Source organism: Oncorhynchus mykiss, chromosome 4 (assembly GCF_013265735.2).
Source record: "Oncorhynchus mykiss isolate Arlee chromosome 4, USDA_OmykA_1.1, whole genome shotgun sequence".
In the NCBI taxonomy this organism is placed as follows: Eukaryota; Metazoa; Chordata; class Actinopteri; order Salmoniformes; family Salmonidae; genus Oncorhynchus; species Oncorhynchus mykiss.
The window spans coordinates 3,292,015-3,310,881 of NC_048568.1; the positions used below are offsets into that span (position 1 = coordinate 3,292,015).

At 39.6% G+C, this 18,867-nt stretch overlaps 1 protein-coding gene across 2 annotated transcripts in view; it reads left to right on the plus strand.

Moving 5' to 3' along the window:
* negr1 (neuronal growth regulator 1) overlaps positions 1-18,867 on the plus strand; it is a 400,053-nt gene that overhangs the window by 116,689 nt on the left and 264,497 nt on the right. For both annotated transcript variants that reach the window (XM_021599922.2, XM_021599923.2), the window contains exon 2: positions 12,745-12,971. In XM_021599922.2, the coding sequence (XP_021455597.2) occupies positions 12,745-12,971 (227 nt within the window). The remainder of the gene's footprint in view (positions 1-12,744; positions 12,972-18,867) is intronic.

Sequence of the window (18,867 nt, forward strand, 5' to 3'; positions counted from 1 at the left end):
ATATCCCAGTTTAGTTCACCTAACAGAACGACCTCTGAAGATAGATGGGGAGCAATCCATTCACATATGGTGTCCAGGGCACCGCTGGGAGCTGAGGGGGGTCTATAACAGGCGGTGAGAGACTTATTTCTGGAGAGATTCATTTTTTTAATTAGAAGCTCGAACTGTTTGGGCATAGACCAGGAAAGTATGACAGAACTTTGCAGGCTATCTCTCCAGTAGATTGCAACTCCTCCACCTTTGGTAGTTCTATCTTGATGGAAAATGTTGTAGTTGGGGTGGGACATTTCAGAATTTTTGTGAGAGCTAGCCAAGCCAACAACTGGTAAGACAACAACATCTAATCAGCTAAGACAACAACAGGTAAAATGGCAATGAATGGGCAATGAATGGGCAGAGAGGGTCAGTTAACTACACACAGGGCCCGAGTTCAGATAAACAACATAAACAAAATAGAGTATCGTTAATGATCAGTCCAGCAGGCATCAGCTATGTAGCCAAGTGATCATAGGGTCCAGTGAACAGCAGTAGATGAAACAGGGAAGCCATTAGGTAGTCGTTACCACGCTAACCGGGAGATGCGCCTGGCTTGAGGCTTACTGGTGCTAGCTTCGGGACACTGTTGAGCGCCTCTAGCACTGCATCTCAGTGCTAGAGGCGTCAATACATGCTGAACAAAAATATAATCACAACATGCAACAATTTTAACGATTTTACTGAGTTACAGTTCATATAAAGAAATCAGTCTAATCTAATATATGGATTTCACATGAGAATACAGATATGCATCTGTTGGTCACAGAAATTGTTTTTAAATGACGGGCGTGGATCAGAACACCAGTCAGTATCCGGTGTGACCATCATTTCCCTCATGCAGCGCAATGGGCCTCAGGATCTCGTCACAGCATCTCTATGCATTCAAATTGCCAACGATAACCTGCAATTGTGTTCATTGTCTGTAGCTTATGCCTGCTCATACCCTAACCCCACCGCCACCATGGGGCACTCTGTTCACAACGTTGACATCAGCGAACAGCTCGCCCAGGGGGGCACTAGTGAGCAAGCCATGGAGTTGGTTACGTTTTTCCGAGCTCCTGCTTAAATTGCATTTATTTAATAGTTTGTTTGAGCTTTGACCCAAAAATAACTAGGAAACACAGCCTTTGAATGACGTGTTTACTTTGTTCAACTTTTATTTTGGTGAAATGCGTAAATGGTGCATAACCTGCAGCAGTTTAGATTCAGCGGAGTCACTGACAAAAGCGAAAACACTCGGCTCATGACGAGGATTTCGAGTTCTTTTACAAGTGGGAGCAGCGAGAAAACAAGCAAACTGTCTCCGACATGGAACCAGGCTTGTCAACATGCTCAGATGACACGACTATGCTACAAACCACGGTTAAGAAGCTTAAAACTGATGTGGCTAGCCTTAAGGAACAATGCATACATTTACAAGGTTATATGCGAAGATCCAATATTAAGATCATGGGGTTAGCTGAGGACCCGTGCTTAAGTTCTACTTCATTTGTCTCAAAGTTATTAAAGGAAGCCCTCAAATTGGTTCAAGACATCCTTGTAGTAGACTGCTCACATCGGGGCTCTCAATCAAGAAAGGCTGGTGGAAAACCTTGCGTCCTTGTGGCTAAACTACACTACTATCAGGATTGTTTTGATGTTCTTCGGCGTGACAGAGAATTTGGCCCACTTCGATGCAACAAAGCACCCATCTCTATCTTCCAAGACTATAACCCCAGCAGTACTCATAATGCTCTGGTATTTTCTCGATTAACAAATATGGACAACAATGCATTTGGAATACAATAGTAAAGCTTCTACAGAGTCTATGGTAAGGGCAGTGAAAATGTCAGTAGCATTCTTACATAAAATATTGAACAACAATGAATTGCGTACTGTCGCCCAATCTGGATCGTAGCTCTCCTAAGGTATCATCTTCATCAAAGCAGTTCATAAGACCTTCTCATGTATAGACAGACTACTTTTTCCTAGACAATAGATTTCTGCCACTGATTACCAAGCTATTGTCTTTTCGGATCATTCTCCTTTTACTATTGTTAGGTTCTGACAAACAGAGTGAAAAACTAACGGACAACTAGTCAAAGCTCATACCAAGTTTATTCACCCACTGGGTCAAATAGCTGCAAAGACAAAAAACATGTTTCCACCAGCACAAGTGTTTATACCCACTTTATGCAGCGTTTCTTCCTTTTCTCTAAACACTACATCTTTGTTGCTAGACAGGGAGTTAAGTAACGTGGGTAATAAACTGTGCCTTCTCCCTTCATGTGACCTGACCTGACCTCGACCCACATGCCTCACTAATCCACAGCTATTCACCCTTATCAGTGACCAGACCATGTGATTGCCTTTTCCCTTACTTACTAACTTTCCAGGCCCCTACTTCTTATCCACCCTCCATTAACCCATTATCCACCCTCCATTAATCATATACATTGCTACTCCATATAACCATTAACTTCTGGTGTAGCAAGTATTTCAAATTACAACCCAACACTATTGAACTACTTATACCAAATACACAGCCAATTATCATAACATTTAAAACTATATAAATAAAAATATTTATAAAAATAAGAATCATAAATGTCAAAAATAAGTAACAAAGCCAAATTAGAAACATATTGTAGTATGTAAATACAATAAAAAACAGAATTGAATTTTTACCCTATTGCGAACAAAAAAACACACAAATAAAACTAACGTGCACAAATCCTATATCACACAAATACACAAATAGAATAACTGTCACGCCCTGACCTTAGTATTCTTTGTTTTCTTTAGTGTTTTGGTTAGGTCAGGGTGTGACATGGGTGATGTATGTGGTTTTGTACTGTCTAGGGCTTTTGTAGGTTTATGGGGTTGTTTACCATGTAGGTGTTTATGTATGTCTATGGTTGCCTAGATTGGTTCTCAATTAGATGGGAACCATTTTTAGGAAGCCATCTTCTTTGGGTATTTCGTGGGTTATTTTCTATGTCTATGTCTAGTTGCATGCGTCTGCACTTTTGTATGATAGCTTCACGTTTGTTTTGTTATTTTGTATAGTTTGTTTAGTGTTCGTCTTCATTAATAAATAGACGCTGCGCCTTGGTCTCCTCCATTTAACGAACGTGACAATAACTCACTTACAGTTGAGGTCGGAAGTCTACATACATCTTAGCCAAATACATTTAAACTCAGTTTTTCACAATTCCTGACGTTAAATCCTAGTAGAAATTCCCTGTTTTAGGTCAGTTAGGATCACTACTTTATTTTAAGAATGTGAAATGTCCGAATAATAGTGGAGAATTATTTATTTCAGCTTTTATTTATTTGATCACAATCCCAGTGGGTCAGGAGTTTACATACAGTCAATTAGTATTTGGTAGCATTGCCTTTAAATTGTTTAACTTGGGTCAAACATTTTGGGTAGCCTTCCACAAGCTTCCTACAATAAGTTGGGTGGATTTTGGCCCATTCCTCCTGACAGAGCTGGTGTAACTGAGTCAGGTTTGTGTGCTTTTTCAGTTCTGCCCACACATGTTCTATAGGATTGAGGTCAGGGCTTTGTGATGGCCACTCCAATACCTTGACTTTGTTGTCCTTAAGCCATTTTGCCACAACTTTGGAAGTATGCTTGGGGTCATTGTCCATTTGGAAGATTAATTTGCAACCAAGCTTTAACTTCCTGACTGATGTCTGAGATGTTGCTTCAATATATCCACATAATTTTCCATCCTCATGATGCCATCTATTTTGTGAAGTGCACCAGTCCCTCCTGCAGCAAAGCACCCACACAACATGATGCTGCCACCCCGTGCTTCACGGTTGGCATGGTGTTCTTCGGCTTGCAATCCTCCCCCTTTTTCCTCCAAACATAAAGTTGGTCATTATGGTGAAACAGTTCTATTTTTGTTTCATCAGACCAGAGGACATTTCTCAAAAAAGTACGATCATTCTCCACCATGTGCAGTTGCAAACCGTAGTCTGGCTTTTTTATGGTGGTTTTGGAGCAGTGTTTTCTTCCTTGCTGATCAGCCTTTCAGGTCATGTCGATATAGGACTCATTTTACTGTGCATATAGATACTTTTGTACATGTTTCCTCCAGCATCTTCACAAGGTCCTTTGCTGTTGTTCTTGGATATGTTCATGTCTAGGAGACAGAATGCGTCTCCTTCCTGAGCGGTATGACTGCTGCGTGGTTCCATGGTGTTTATACTTGCATACTATTTTTTGTACAGATGAAAGTGGTACCTTCAGGTGTTTGGACATTTCTCCCAAGGATGAACCAGACTTGTGGAAGTCTACAATTTTTTTCTGAGGTCTTGGCTGATTTATTTTGTTTTTCCCATGATGTCAAGTGAAGAGGCACTGAGTTTGAAGGTAGACTTTTAAGTACATCCACAGGTACACCTCCAATTGACTCAAATGATATCAATTAGCCTAGTTAATTGTTCTTAATTGACTTGCCTAGTTAAATAAAGGGAGAAAAAGAAGCCAAGACATAATCTTCTGGAATTTTCCAAGCTGTTTAAAGGCACAGTCATCTTAGTGTATGTCAGCTTCTGACCCACTGGAATTGTGATACAGTGAATTATAAGGATTATATTCTGTCTGTAAACAATTGTTGGAAATGCACAAAGTAGATGTCCAAACTGAATTGCCAAAACTATAGTTTGTTAACAAGAAATGTGTGGAGTGGTTGAAAAACTAGTTTAAATGACTCCAACCTAAATGTATGTAAACTATCGACTTAAACTGTACATACCCAATAATAATACATGTATCATTGTTACCTACAATATGGAAACTTAAAGCTTTGCAAAAGGGAATTTATTTATTTATTTAAACACGTGCGTTTACCCCGCACACACACACACATGTGCGTGTGCACACAAACACACCTGAAAAATCCTGCTGCGGAGAAGTGGAAGCAAATGGGTCTACATCCTCAGGCTCAGACAACATTTTGTGAAGACACCTGTGTGGCTGAGGAGGTGGATGGCTCCTCATCCTGAGGCTCCGAGATAATTTCTGAAGAGGCCTGTGTGGCTGAGGAGGCTCATCATCCTGGCCAGCTCCAGAGGGTGCTCCAAAATATTTGCATTGAAATACAGTATATGAGTCTGACACCCTAAATACATTTGTTGCACAATTAAATATACATGTCATGTCAACCAAATTAACCATACAACCTCCTTAGCTAATTCTAGGCATAAGACACCCAAAAGACTCAATATATCACAAAAGATACAAAATATCAGCCTAATATAGACGTCCTTTAAGTTAGCCTACAGCACTTGAAATTCCCCTTACTGAGCTCCGGACCTAGTCAAATCAATCACAGAAAACCTTTATGATGTCACAATGAAAGTTAACCAAATCAATAATGTGCTAGTTAGGTTGTAATCGTTTTGCTGCAGGCTACACACATTATCATGATGAAACTTTGTGAAATTATATCCAATATTATGTAAGCTAGTTGGACAGAAAAGGGAATATTTTCGCCATATGTGCAATAGCAATGCAAGCAACATAGGCTAACAAAAACAAGTGTTATACTAGCCTATTTCATTACATGCATAATATTATACTCATAAAGAGATGGCATAGCTGCATACCTTTATCTTTGGTGCGTTTCTCCTCATCCTCTTCCCTCTTTTTCCTAAACTGGGCACCTGATGGCTTAGACCTTTTCTTATCCATGTGTGATGACTTGGCACTCGAGGATCAATACATGACCCATCCCCCAACACTGTTAACCAAGAGTCAAGACTAAACCAATTCACCTTCTTCTTAACGATCCAGAAAAAAATGCAACAATATGTCTGTGAAACTATATATTCACAGTATTTTGAATGAATTGTGGTTTATTTGGTAGCATTTCATAGTGTGACTGATTTTACTAATTGCATTAGTACTGTACAAAGTTAGAGGTGCGCTATTTGATAGATTCCCCCACTCCCCCTACCTCGGGTTCCAGTGGGGAGACCTGAGGCCAACCTACCCAACCTACCTCATCTCATCTCATACTTCTGAGTGGGAGACCTTCCCAGGCAGAAGCCTGCCTAGCTCACAAACTAGAATCAGGGTTCCCACTCTGACAAGTTTAATTGACCCACAGTCCCACACGGTGAAATGATATCATTGACGTGACATGCAAATAAGCGATAGAAAACCGATCGTGCAAATGTCACCGTTCCCCAAAAAATTGTGCTGGTGCCCCGTGCCGCCCCTGGCAAGATGCCGCCCCGGGCGGCTGCCCTTGTCGCCCATACCTAAATCCGTCACTGCATCAGAAGCAACCTTTGTTGCTTTTATATCATCTCAAATTGAGATATTTATCTAGCTTAATCAAACTCATCGAATGTCTCCTACAACAGTATGGGAATCAATGAAGTCTAATCTAAGGCGCCAAATTATTTCGTACAGTGCAATATTCAACACCTAGGGGAATTTACAAATAAAATAAAATAAAATCACTACCCTTTGGAGATTTAGATATGGCACATTCACACTTTTCATCCGCAGATTTACAAAAACAACATTTGACACTTCAGACAGAGTTTGATCTTTCAACGCGACAAGCTGAAAATCTAATTAGTAAATTATGATACAAAAATTATGAACATCAAATCAAATGTTATTTGTCACATACACATGGTTAGCAGATGTTAATGCGAGTGTAGCGAAATGCTTGTGCTTCTAGTTCCGACAATGCAGTAATAACCAACGAGTAATCTAACCTAACAATTCCACATCTACTACCTTATACACACAAGTGTAAAGGGATAAAGAATATGTACATAAAGATATATGAATAACTGATGGTACAGAACGGCATAGACAAGATGCAGTAGACGGTATCGAGTACAGTATATACATATACATATGAGATGAGTAATGTAGGGTATGTAAACATAAAAGTGGCATAGTTTAAAGTGGCTGGTGATACATGTATCTCATAAAGATGGCAAGATGCAGTATATGATATAGAGTACAGTATATACATATACATATGAGATGAGTAATGTAGGATATGTAAACATTATATTAAGTGGCATTGTTTACAGTGGCTAGTGCTACATTTTTTTTTACATCAATTTCCATTATTAAAGTGGCTGGAGTTGTCAGTATGTTGGAAGCAGCCACTCAATGTTAGTGGTGGCTGTTTAACACTCTGATGGCCTTGAGATAGAAGCTGTTTTTCAGTCTCTCGGTCCCTGCCTTGATGCACCTGTACTGACCTCGCCTTCTGGATGATAGCGGGGTGAACAGGCAGTGGCTCGGGTGGTTGTTGTCCTTGATGATCTTTATGGCCTTCCTGTGACATTGGGTGGTGTAGGTGTCCTGGAGGGCAGGTAGTTTGCCCCCGGTGATGCGTTGTGCAGACTTCACTAACCTTTGGAGAGCCTTAGGGTTGTGGGCGGAACAGTTGCCATACCAGGATGCTCTCGATTGTGCATCTGTAGAAGTTTGTGAGTGCTTTTGGTGACAAGCCAAATCTATGCAGTGTGGTAAATCCCCTGGAACTGACATTCTTTAAAACATTCTCAGATCCACTCTCTCCTCTCTTGCTTTCCCTATTTGAGAAATCATTCTCCTCATACTCTTTACCCTTAACAGTTAGACAAACATGCAAACTCAGCTAAAAAAGAAACATCCCTTTTTTAGGACCCTGTCTTTCAAAGATAATTCGTAAAATCCAAATAACTAGACAGATCTTCATTTAAAGGGTTTAAACACCGTTTCCCATGCTTGTTCAATGAACCATAAACAATGAATGAACATGCACCATTGTAACGGTCCTTAAGACACTTAACAGCTTACAGACAGTAGGCAATTAAGATCACAGTTATAAAAACTTACAACACTATAGTGGCCTTTCTACTGATTCTGAAAACACCAAAAGAAAGGTGCCCAGGGTCCCTGCTCATCTGCCTGAATGTGCCTTAGGCATACTGCAAGGAGGCATGAGGACTGCAGATGTGGCCAGGGCAATAAATTGCAGTGTCAGTACTGTGAGATGTCTAAGACAGCGCTACAGGGAGACAGGATGGACAGCTGATCATCCTCGCAGTGGCAGACCATGTGTAACAACAACTGCACAGGATTGGTACATCTGAACATCACACCTGCTGGACAGGTACAGGATGGCAACAACAACTGCCCGATTTACACCAGGAACGCACAATCCCTCCATCAGTGCTCAGACTGTCCGAAATAGGCTGAGAGAGGCTGGACTGACGGCTTGTAGGCCTGTTGTAAAGCAGGTCCTCACCAGACATCACCGGGAACTACGTTGCGCGTGATTTCCTGCAAGACAGGAATGTTAGTCTTCTGCCATGGCCAGCAAAGAGCCCCAATCTCAATCCCATTGAGCATGTCTGGGACCTGTTGGATCGGAGGGTGAGGGCTAAGGCCATTCCCCCCAGAAATGTCCGGGTACTTGCAGGTACCTTGGTGGAAGAGTGGTGCAACATCTCACAGCAAGAACTGGCAGTTCTGATGCAGTCCATGAGGAGGAGATGCACTGCAGTACTTAATGCAGCTTGTGGCCACACACCAGTGTTACTTTTGATTTTGACCCCCCCCCCCTTTTTGTTCAGTGACACATTATTTAATTTATGTTAGCCACATGTCTGTGGAACTTGTTCAGTTTATGTCTCAGTTGTTGAATTGTGTTATGTTCATTGAAAATAAACATAGTTGACAGTGAGAGGACGTTTCTTTTTTTGCTGAGTTTATTTAACTTATTCTGAAAAAGGAAAAAAAAAAACTTGTGCTGTTCATATATGTCAATTTCCTTACTGAATTGCGATGTAAAGATACTTTCTAGGAGTATTGCCTGCCTCTCCCTCATTATCTCTAAACACTGGTTTCATTAAAAATCTTCATTCTTTTTTCAACATCAGATGTCCTTATAATATACTTTATAATCCCTCTTCATCTGACACTCCAGAGATATTGTTATCACTTGATGCTGAGAAGGCGTTTGATCGGGAGAAGTGGGATTATCTATTTTATACTCTCAAACTATTTGGATTCAGTCCCAATTTTATGTCCCGGATCAAAGTTCTTTACTCCTCCCCTATGGCTGCAGTGTACACAAACAATAACCTTTCATCTTATTTTCAATTTAAGCATGGGACAAGACAAGGTTGTCTTCTATCCCCTCAGCTGTTTGCCATCGCAATTGAGACATAGCAATACGTAATAACACCACCATCAAAGGTATTCGAAGAGGGGGCTTAGACATGCTTTTATATATGTACGACCCTTTAACTGGGATCCAGGTTCTACTAAAGACATTTGGTAAAATATCCGGGTATAAGGTTAATCTACAAAAAAGTTAATTGATACCTATTGATCCTTCAACCATGCAAACTGATTTTAGTCATGCGCCCTTCAGAGTGACTACACATAAATTGAAATATTTGGGAATTTGGGTCACACATGATTTCAAAGATCTCTATAAAGCCAATTTCCCTCTCTTGATATTCATTCTGAAACATGATCTTGAACGCTGGGATTTACTTTCTCTTTCTTTGGGCCAAAGATTGAACACTGTTAAAATGAATGAAACCTACGTTTTTTTTCTTATTTCAATGTATTCCTATCTTTCTTACTAAATCTTTTTTTTTTATCTCCATAGATAAACTGATATCTGCTTTTATCTGAAAGAAGAAATACCCTTGGATACGTAAGAGCGTATTGCAGAGATCTCATCCTCAGGGTGGTCTAGCACTTCAGTATTAAGAATCATCCTATATTGGATGACAGAAATCCCTGATGTTACAGGCCCGAAATGGTTGACCTCGGAGATCTCATTTTGTTGCCCCACCTCTTTAGCTGCCTTAGTCTGTGCAAAAATTGCATTAGCTGAGGCTGTTTCCAAATACACTAGAAACACTATTGTGAAACATTCTCTAAAAATCTGCACAGTTCAGGCGATCGTTTGGTCTCAGTGAATTTTCAACTTATTATTATTCTCTCAATCATTATCAGACCGGGTGTTTCATATCTGGTCTGGAAAAGGGATCACCTCACTGAACGACTTGTACATTGATATGGATTTTACATCTTGTTAGCAGTTAGAACAAAAGTAAAATATTCCTAGATCCCATTTCCTTTAGATACCTTTAGATACCTGCAATTGCGTAGTTTTGTATCTTCATACTCTAGTCACTTCCCATCACACCCACCTACCTCCCTTCTAGATTATATTTTTAAAGGGAACCCTTATTTGAATGGCGGCATATGCTTGAACTATGAGAAGAACCAATAGGAAGAGGATTTAGGTGAACAACTTTCAGATGAAACTTGGCAGAGTATGCTTCAGATAATACCTTCTTCATCTATGTCTAAGACATGCTGTTATTCAATTTAAAATAGTTCATCGGCTGCATTGGTCAAAGGCAACATTATCCAAGATTAGACCAGAAATAGATCCCACTTGTGACCGATATAAGCAGGCTCTTGCTACTTGACAGATTTTGACAGATTTCTGGATGTTTTCTAAGATACTGGGGAGACCTATAGAACCTTCTGCCTTTATTACATTATTCGGAGTAGCACCACAGGAGGCCTCTCTAAACAGTTCTATGGGAAACATGCTGGCATTTACTACTCTTCTAGCTAGACGTCTTATACTATTTAAGTGGAAGGATCGGTTTCCTCCTAAGCTTAAGCTTATGCTACACTGTTAGGGGATCTGCATTTACATTTAAAAATATCTGGCAACCTTTCCTAACCTTTGTAGAAGACATGGACCCAGCTAATTTCACAACCCCAAAAACCAACCCGAATTAGAACTTGTTTCATTATTTTTCCCCCTTTTTTAACTTTTTGTTTTATAATATGTTTGTCTTTTTTTTACTATTTGAATATATTACTTATTGTATATCATGCCTGCTTTAAGTCTGGTTTTGGGGTGGGGCTATGTTAGATCATGGGGGGGTTGGGGGGGTTGATTTGGTATGGGAGCCGTTTGTGTTCGGCCCTCTAACTGTTCTGTCTGTTATCTGTATAATCATAAAAAATGTCAAATAAAAATACGTTAAAAAAACAAACAAAAAATAATCAATTAAAATACAAAATAAAAACAGCTTGCCCACACGATGCCATACACGTAGTCTATGGTTGTGAGGCCGGTTGGTGGTACTGCCAAATTCTCTAAAACGATGTTGGAGGTGGCTTATGATAGAGAAATTAACATTCAATTATCTGGCAACAGCTTTGGTGGATATTCCTGCAGTCAACATGCCAATTGCACGCTCCCTCAAAACCTGAGACATCTGTGGCATTGTGTTGTGTCACAAAACTGCACATTTTAGTGGCCTTTTATTGTCCCCAGCACAAGGTGCACCTGTGTAATGATTGTGCTGTTTAATCAGCTTCTTTATATGCCCCACCTGACAGGTGGATGGATTATCTTGGCAAATGAGAAATGCTCACTAACAGGGATGAAAACAAATTTGTGCACAACATTTTAGAGAAATAAGCTATTTCTGCATATACATTTTTTGGGGGATATTTTATTTAAGCTCATGAAACATTGGGACCAATATAAAATATAAAGGACAGATTTCCACCAGTCTAATGTCCATTGCTCATGTTTCTTGGCCCAAGCAAGTCTCTGCTTCTTATTGGTGTCATTTAGTAGTGGTTTCGTTGCAGCAATTTGACCATGAAGGCCTGACTCATGCAGTCTCCTCTGAACAGTTGATGTTGAGATGTGTACATTACTTGAACTCTGTGAAGCATGTATTTGGTCTGTAATCTGAGGTGTAGTTAATTAACTCTAATGAATTTAACCTCTGCAACATAGGTATCGCTGGGTCTTCCTTTCCTGTGGCAGTCATCATGAGAGCCAGTTTCATCATAACGCTTGATAGTTTTTGCAACTGCGTTTGAAGAAACATTAAAATTAAAATGCATTCCAGGTGAATACCTCATGAAGCTAGTTGAGAGAATGCCAAAAGTGTGAAAAGCTGTCATCAAGGCAAAGGGTGGCTACTTTGAAGAATCTCCCATCTAAAATATATTTAACATGTTTTTGTTTACTACGTTATTCCTTATGTGTTATTTCATATTGTTGATGTCTTCACTATTATTCTACAATGTAGAAAATAGTAAAAAATAAATAAAAACCCTGGAATGAGTAGCTGTGTCCAAACTTTTGACTGGTACTGTATTTTCGAAAAAATAATTTGAAACAATGTGAAGTAGTACAAAACTGTGGCCCCTGTGGAAGGTTGACGTTTATTGTCATGAATATTTTCCTGGAGTCAGAACTGAGCGATTTCCGCTAGATAGTCCAGCAGCAAAGTCAAAATTGGCTATATCGTAAAAATGTATGAAAATAAAAATGTGCTTTTTGGTTTAATTTAAGGTTAGGAATAGGCATTAAGAGTTAGCAGGTTTAAAATAAGATTATATGACTTTGTCAGCTAGTGACCATTGGTCTCTATCATAGTGTCCTAGTGTATGTACAGGGTCTTGCACAGGCTCTTGCTTTATGTGTACACTACTGAATGTTTAACCTGGTCCCAGATCTGTTTGTGCATAGGAGTTTGATATACAGCACAAAAAGGCCTTGGACCAGTCTACTGTTATGTGTAACAGGCTCTTGTGGGTCAGTCATTGATTAACCATGTCATCAGTGACTTCCAGCACTAGAGACTCCTTTAAATCTGACTGGGCTCTTTTTTTTCTACTCCTAGGTGCACTTCGGATGGAATCTCTAAAGGAGCTTGGTTGAACCGTTCCAGCATCATCTTCGCAGGGAATGACAAGTGGTCCGTGGACCCCCGTGTGTCCATCGTATCGAGTGGGGGGGAGTACAGCCTGCAGATACAGAAAGTGGACGTGACTGACGACGGCTTGTATACCTGCTCTGTTCAGAGCGAGCGCAATCCAAAGCCAAAGCACCTTCATCTAGTCGTTAAAGGTATCTGACTTTTTAACATATCACGGGTAGTGTGCACTGCATCACACTGCGTTTTTAAAAATAATTGAGTGGGGTCTGGAATTATTGCATCCCTTCATAAAGATGAGCAAAAAAGACTGTATAAAATAAAATAATTACAACCCATACTGAAGCCTAATATATTGACATATATTTCAAATGCATTAAGTATGTACTCGTATTTTAAATAAATATATCTAAATACATGCATTACTTAAATATGTCCATGTACAATATGTCACATATATTTCATAAATATATTCATAGTGATGTCATTTCCAGGCAAGAGTATCTGCTGGCTTCGTGCTTGGCTGTCGCTTCTTCCTGCTACCTGTTTAGTAACAGTGTTGAGTGTATATTCATTAACTTTGATTTTATAGTGCTTTGTCTGTTTTTTGTTAAGTCTCTGTTTTTGTCAAATTTTCTGCTCTTTATTCATGTTTTTGTTTAGTCTGATCTTTTGTTTTCACTCCTGATTTTTTGTTTTTCTTTTCATTCCTACAATTGTAAAGTGACTTTGGGTCCTTGAAAAGTGCTATATAAATCCCATGTATTATTTTTATTATTTGCATATTCGATTTTGGCTGTTTTTATATGATTTGTTTATATTTTTCACAGAAACCCAGCTAGTTTGTACAGTGGTTGGTCCACTAAAAGCTTTGCGAATGTGCTGCGGGACTTAGAGGTAATTTGTGGTTCAGTGCAGTACCCTGTGTCACCACTTCATTGCTCCAGACCAGCACAAGGGGGAGTTAGATCACTGATTATGCTTTTCGGTCCTACTGTGTCTCTAACTGACAATGAATGGGTGACATAAACCTAAATAGAAACTGATAATTGTGCACGACTTCAGGATTACTTACAAAAACTGTTGTTAAACTTTTATCTTTATTTTGTTAGGATTATTTGTTAGGATTATTTTGCTCTTACTGTAGTACTGTAGGCCACTCCCGACCGGTCAACTTGTGAGTGCAATGGTGCAATGGTTTAAGACACTGCATAGCAGTGCAAGCTGTGTTGCTTCAGATGCTGGTTCAATACCTTTTTGGTTTCTCTCCCTCTAAAAATAGAACTTAATTCTAAATAACAAACTGGCTTTATTTACAAATTAGTGACAATGTCTCACCCCATGTTCAAGAATGGCCTTTTTCTCGTTCTTTTTACGTTATTTGAAAACAAAATATTCAAAATATTGTTATTTTTTAAGCAAAGCGATTATTATTATTATTAATTTAGAATTATTTGAAAGCCCCTTGGATATTCTCACAGATATATTATTAAACCTGTTTTTATCAGCACAATATATTTTGACCATATTGGTCTTGGCTCCTGAGTGGCGCACAATGGGATTGCCTTGCAGTTCTCCAGCTGTATCCACTGAAAGCGTGCGATGTTTAAGGAATGAGGGTAGGAGGCACGGGATGGGCCACAGAGCTATGCACAGGAGACATATTCTTAGCTAAAAGCCCAGTACTGTGTTGCCTACGCCCGACCGTCACGTTGTACAGTGCCATAATTTTCGTTCCATCCTAACGGACACCCAGAGGGTTTTTAATTTTTCTTGGAATATAAACACCCTAATATTAATCAAATTAATCCCAAACTCTAAAAGTAATTGCAAAGGTAGATACAATTTATTTGTGACATTGTGATTACAATAAAGAATGTAAACAAGATGTTAACAAGATGCTTTGTTTTTATTTACAGTCGTGATGGACTGCTGGTGGTATTTTGAAAACAGGTTTTCAAGCACGTGTAGCCTGATTAGCAGGACAATATACTCTTAATAGCCTGGCTACTGTAGGTGTGAACATCCCTATATGTATTTGATGCTTAAGTAGTCTGAAGTGTTACATTTCTAACTCAAAACAGCTGTCAGGTTTTTCTTCAAAAACATCTTTAATGCTTTTGCTTTAGAAAATAACTAGAAAAAAGACATTCAAAATGCAGATGGTTATTTAAACTACATTTTAGTTGCACTTCCACCCAGGTCCACAACCATGGGTAAAACCTTGCTGAGAAGATCAATGTATTTGTTGCATTTCTCTAGCCAAAACGTCTTGATGGCCTCAAATGTTTGGACAGACTTACTCATTCCAGGGTTTTCTTTATTTTTACTATTTTCTACATTGTAGAATAATGGTGAATATATCACAACTATGAAATAACACATATGGAATCAGTTAAGAACAAATTCTTATTTACAAGGACAGCCTACTCATCCCTGTCGGGGAATTGAACCCCTATCTCCCACATGCCCACAAAACACGGGAATTATTTAGATAAATAGCCCAGAACTGTAGCCTACTCCCAACCGTCATGGAAATCTATTTCTTGGTATTGAAACACCATAATATTAATCAAATTAATTAAGCATTTTTTTTAATCAATCCCATATACTATGCTCTTCCAAAAAAAGGTTTTAAATGATCTAATACAGCCACTATTAAAGGCTATCAAATACTTCTCAAAGATGCCCTCTGCTGGTCACACTAGCATTAATGGTACCAGTGGTTGGCACTTAAATAACATGCTATAGAATTCTGCGGCACCACGCACGCTATGCTGCAGTACACTGTAACTTTTAAAGGACGAACCACCTTAGTTTCACATGGAGGTCGCTAACGAATGTTTTCAATGCTGCAGGAGCTGTGTTTATTTTGCTCTATTCTGGGACAATGTGTTCAGTCTGGAATTTCAATGTAGCAACTGTTTACTTGCAGAGGACTAAAGGGGCGAAGTGGCTACTCTTAGAAAACTAGTAGCAAACTTACACAAGCTACTAGGGAATCCACGTCCTCCTACTTTCTCTTTCTCTTCTACTCCAGAAGCTGGACAATGCTCTGGCCTGGTGGGAGTGTTGCCACCATGTCGTCTCTCCACAGCCGACTTATCGGTGCTCTGCAGGGATCCCACCGTGAAGGGGTCTCTCCCTTCCCTGGAGAATGGAGTTAGTAGTAGGATGCTTCTGGATGACTTAGTGGATGTTCCTTTCCTTGACCTTACCAACCAGCCATGGAGGCACATCTCTCGTCGTGGAAGTCAATAGCGGCGGCCTTTGGCAAAAGTGGCCTCCTTGGTGGTGGAAAGCCCGGACCGGATACAGACTTCAAACAGCTTCGCCGCCCTGGATCCAGAGGTTCTAGCGCCTTCATCCCTGCATGGTTTTGTTTCGAGATCAGATCCAGAGGTACCTGCGTAGGCCGGAGGTACCTGCCTATGCCTTTGTCCCCTGTTCTGTCTCTACATTGAAGCGTTGACTGATCAAATCAAGCTCCTCAAAGGTATTTACTCCCATTAAATATATAATTCTGCCACAGCTTCCCATGTTGATAGGGGTATTATAAATAGTAAATCTGTGGCTGTTAATTTAACTTCCATTGATCACTCTGTTAGCTCCCATAAGCAACCCACTGTTGTTAGCTCCAAATATGCTATAAATAGTCGTTTATCAAGCTATCATATTGCTAAATGTGCTCATAAGCATACAGGTATTGTCAACAGTAAACTTGTGAGCATTTACCTGAATCTACTAATCGTTTATTCTACTATTAGTTTGACCCCCGAGTGGCACAGTGTTCGAAGGCACTGCATCTCAGTGCTAGAGGCGTCACTACAGACCCAGGTTTTATCCCAGGCTGTATCACAAACGGCTGTGATCGGGAGTCTCACAGGGCAGCGCACAATTGGCCCAGCGTCGTCAAGGTTAAGGGAGGGTTTGACCGGAGGGGCTTTACATGTAGGCGTCATTATAAATAAGAATTTGTTCTTAACTGACTTGCCTAGTTAAATAAAGGTTAAATGTTGAATCCAATCAGAAAGCCAATTGTGTCTAGCTCACCCAGTTCTATTGACTCTTGTGGCACCATGGATACTCCTGCGGTTTTCAAATCTCGCAGAGGGCTTGGACATATATAGTGCCTTCTGAAAGTATTCAGACCCCTTGACTTTTTCCACATTTTGTTATGTTACAGCCTTATTCTAAAATGTATTAAATAAAATCAATGAATCAGCAATCTACACACAATAACCTATAATGACAAAGCAAAAACAGGTTTAGAATTTTTTCAAATGTATACATAAAAAAATATACCTTATTAACGTAAGTACTCAGACCCTTTTCTATGACACTCAAAATTGAGCTCTAGTGCATCCTGTTTCCTGATCAACAGTTAAAAGACAGTGAAAAACAGTAGAGAGGCTATACACAGTAGCGAGGCTATGAACAGTAGCAAAGCTACATACAGACACCGGTTAGTTAGGGCTGATTGAGGTAGTAGTGACTATGCGTATATAATAAATAGAGAGTAGCAGCAGGGGGGCACACAATACAAATAGTCCGGGTAGCCATTTGATTACCTGTTCAGGAGTCTTATAAAAACTGTTGAGAAGCCTTTTTGTCCTAGACTGGATGGCAGGCAGCTTAGCCCCAGTGATGTACTGGGCCATACTCACTACCCTCTGTAGTGCCTTGCGGTCAGAGGCCGAGCAATTGCCGTACCAGGCGGTGATGCAACCAGTAAGGATGCTCTCAATGTTGCAGCTGTAGAACCTTTTGAGGATCTCAAGACCCATGCCAAATCTTTTCAGTTTCCTGAGGGGGAATAGGCTTTGTCGTGCTATCTTCACGACTGTCTTGGAGTGTTTGGACCATTCTAGTTGTCTACTGTTACTTGCTCGTGATTCAGCTGTGCACTGCTGTATTGGACCAATGCCAATCTCGGATGGCAAGACATCAGGGCTAGACTGGAGAGAACCTTTACAAGGCCTGCACACAATGGTTGATTTTGGAGAGTGTTGTTCGCAATTTCCGCTGTTTTTCCGCTAATGGCATAATTAGGGTTGGTATCGCTGCTGAGGTCAGAGATCAATCCATTTATGGGTGGAGGTTCACTAATTAGTGGGCGAATGGGGATTACCTACTCTGATATCTTGCGCATTATTAGAATATTTGAAAGGAAAAATGTTTTTTTCCTAATTGTCCAGAAGTTTCATTTTGGAATACGTTGGAAGCTGCAAAGACAATTTCAATATTTTTATAGACATTAATGAACCATCAGTACTGTACCAGTAATGTGGGAGTTTAGACGTGAATGAATTTGAAAAAGCAAATTGAATTAATTCATTGATTAATGATTAATCATACCTGGATAGGCTATCTGGGAATTAAACTTTAATTAACCTGGGAAATTGGTTGATCTAAGTCACTATTGAAATGTTTAAAATGTCTCATTTAATTGGAAGAACCTTAAGGTATGTTCGACAATATAACTTATTAAATAGACTGAGACGATGATATCCAATCAATTGGGTGTCTGGATTATCACAAGTGTAAACAGTAGTTCAAATGTTAGGGTACATTCACCACTAGGTTTACATATCCCTATGGCCAAAGCCACATGTGATTCCCCCTGGAGGCGGGACATACGTCAGTGCTGGGATTTACTGAATATTATACTGATTGATCAAATTCATTGATAAATCAAACCTGTATAGACTATTTGGGAATTAATATTGAATTAACCTGAGAGCATAGCTTCATCTAGGTTGATGTGGAAAAAGTTAAAATTGTCTCATTGTATAAAACCAATCAATTTCGATATTATTTAAAAGATCCACCCTAAAAGGTAAATCTGGCAATTTTACTTTATTAGTTAAATTGAATGAGACATCGATATCCAATCAATTGCGATTGGCAGAAGCAACAACTTGTAATCTTGGAACTACCCATCCCGTATCCGGGAGAATTGTCATCAACTACACTAATTAGCATAGCACAACGGTCAAAAAATAAAATTACTAGAAAATATTAATATTCATGAAATCACAAGTGAAATATAGCGAAACACAGTTTAGCCTTTTGTTAATCACCCTGTCA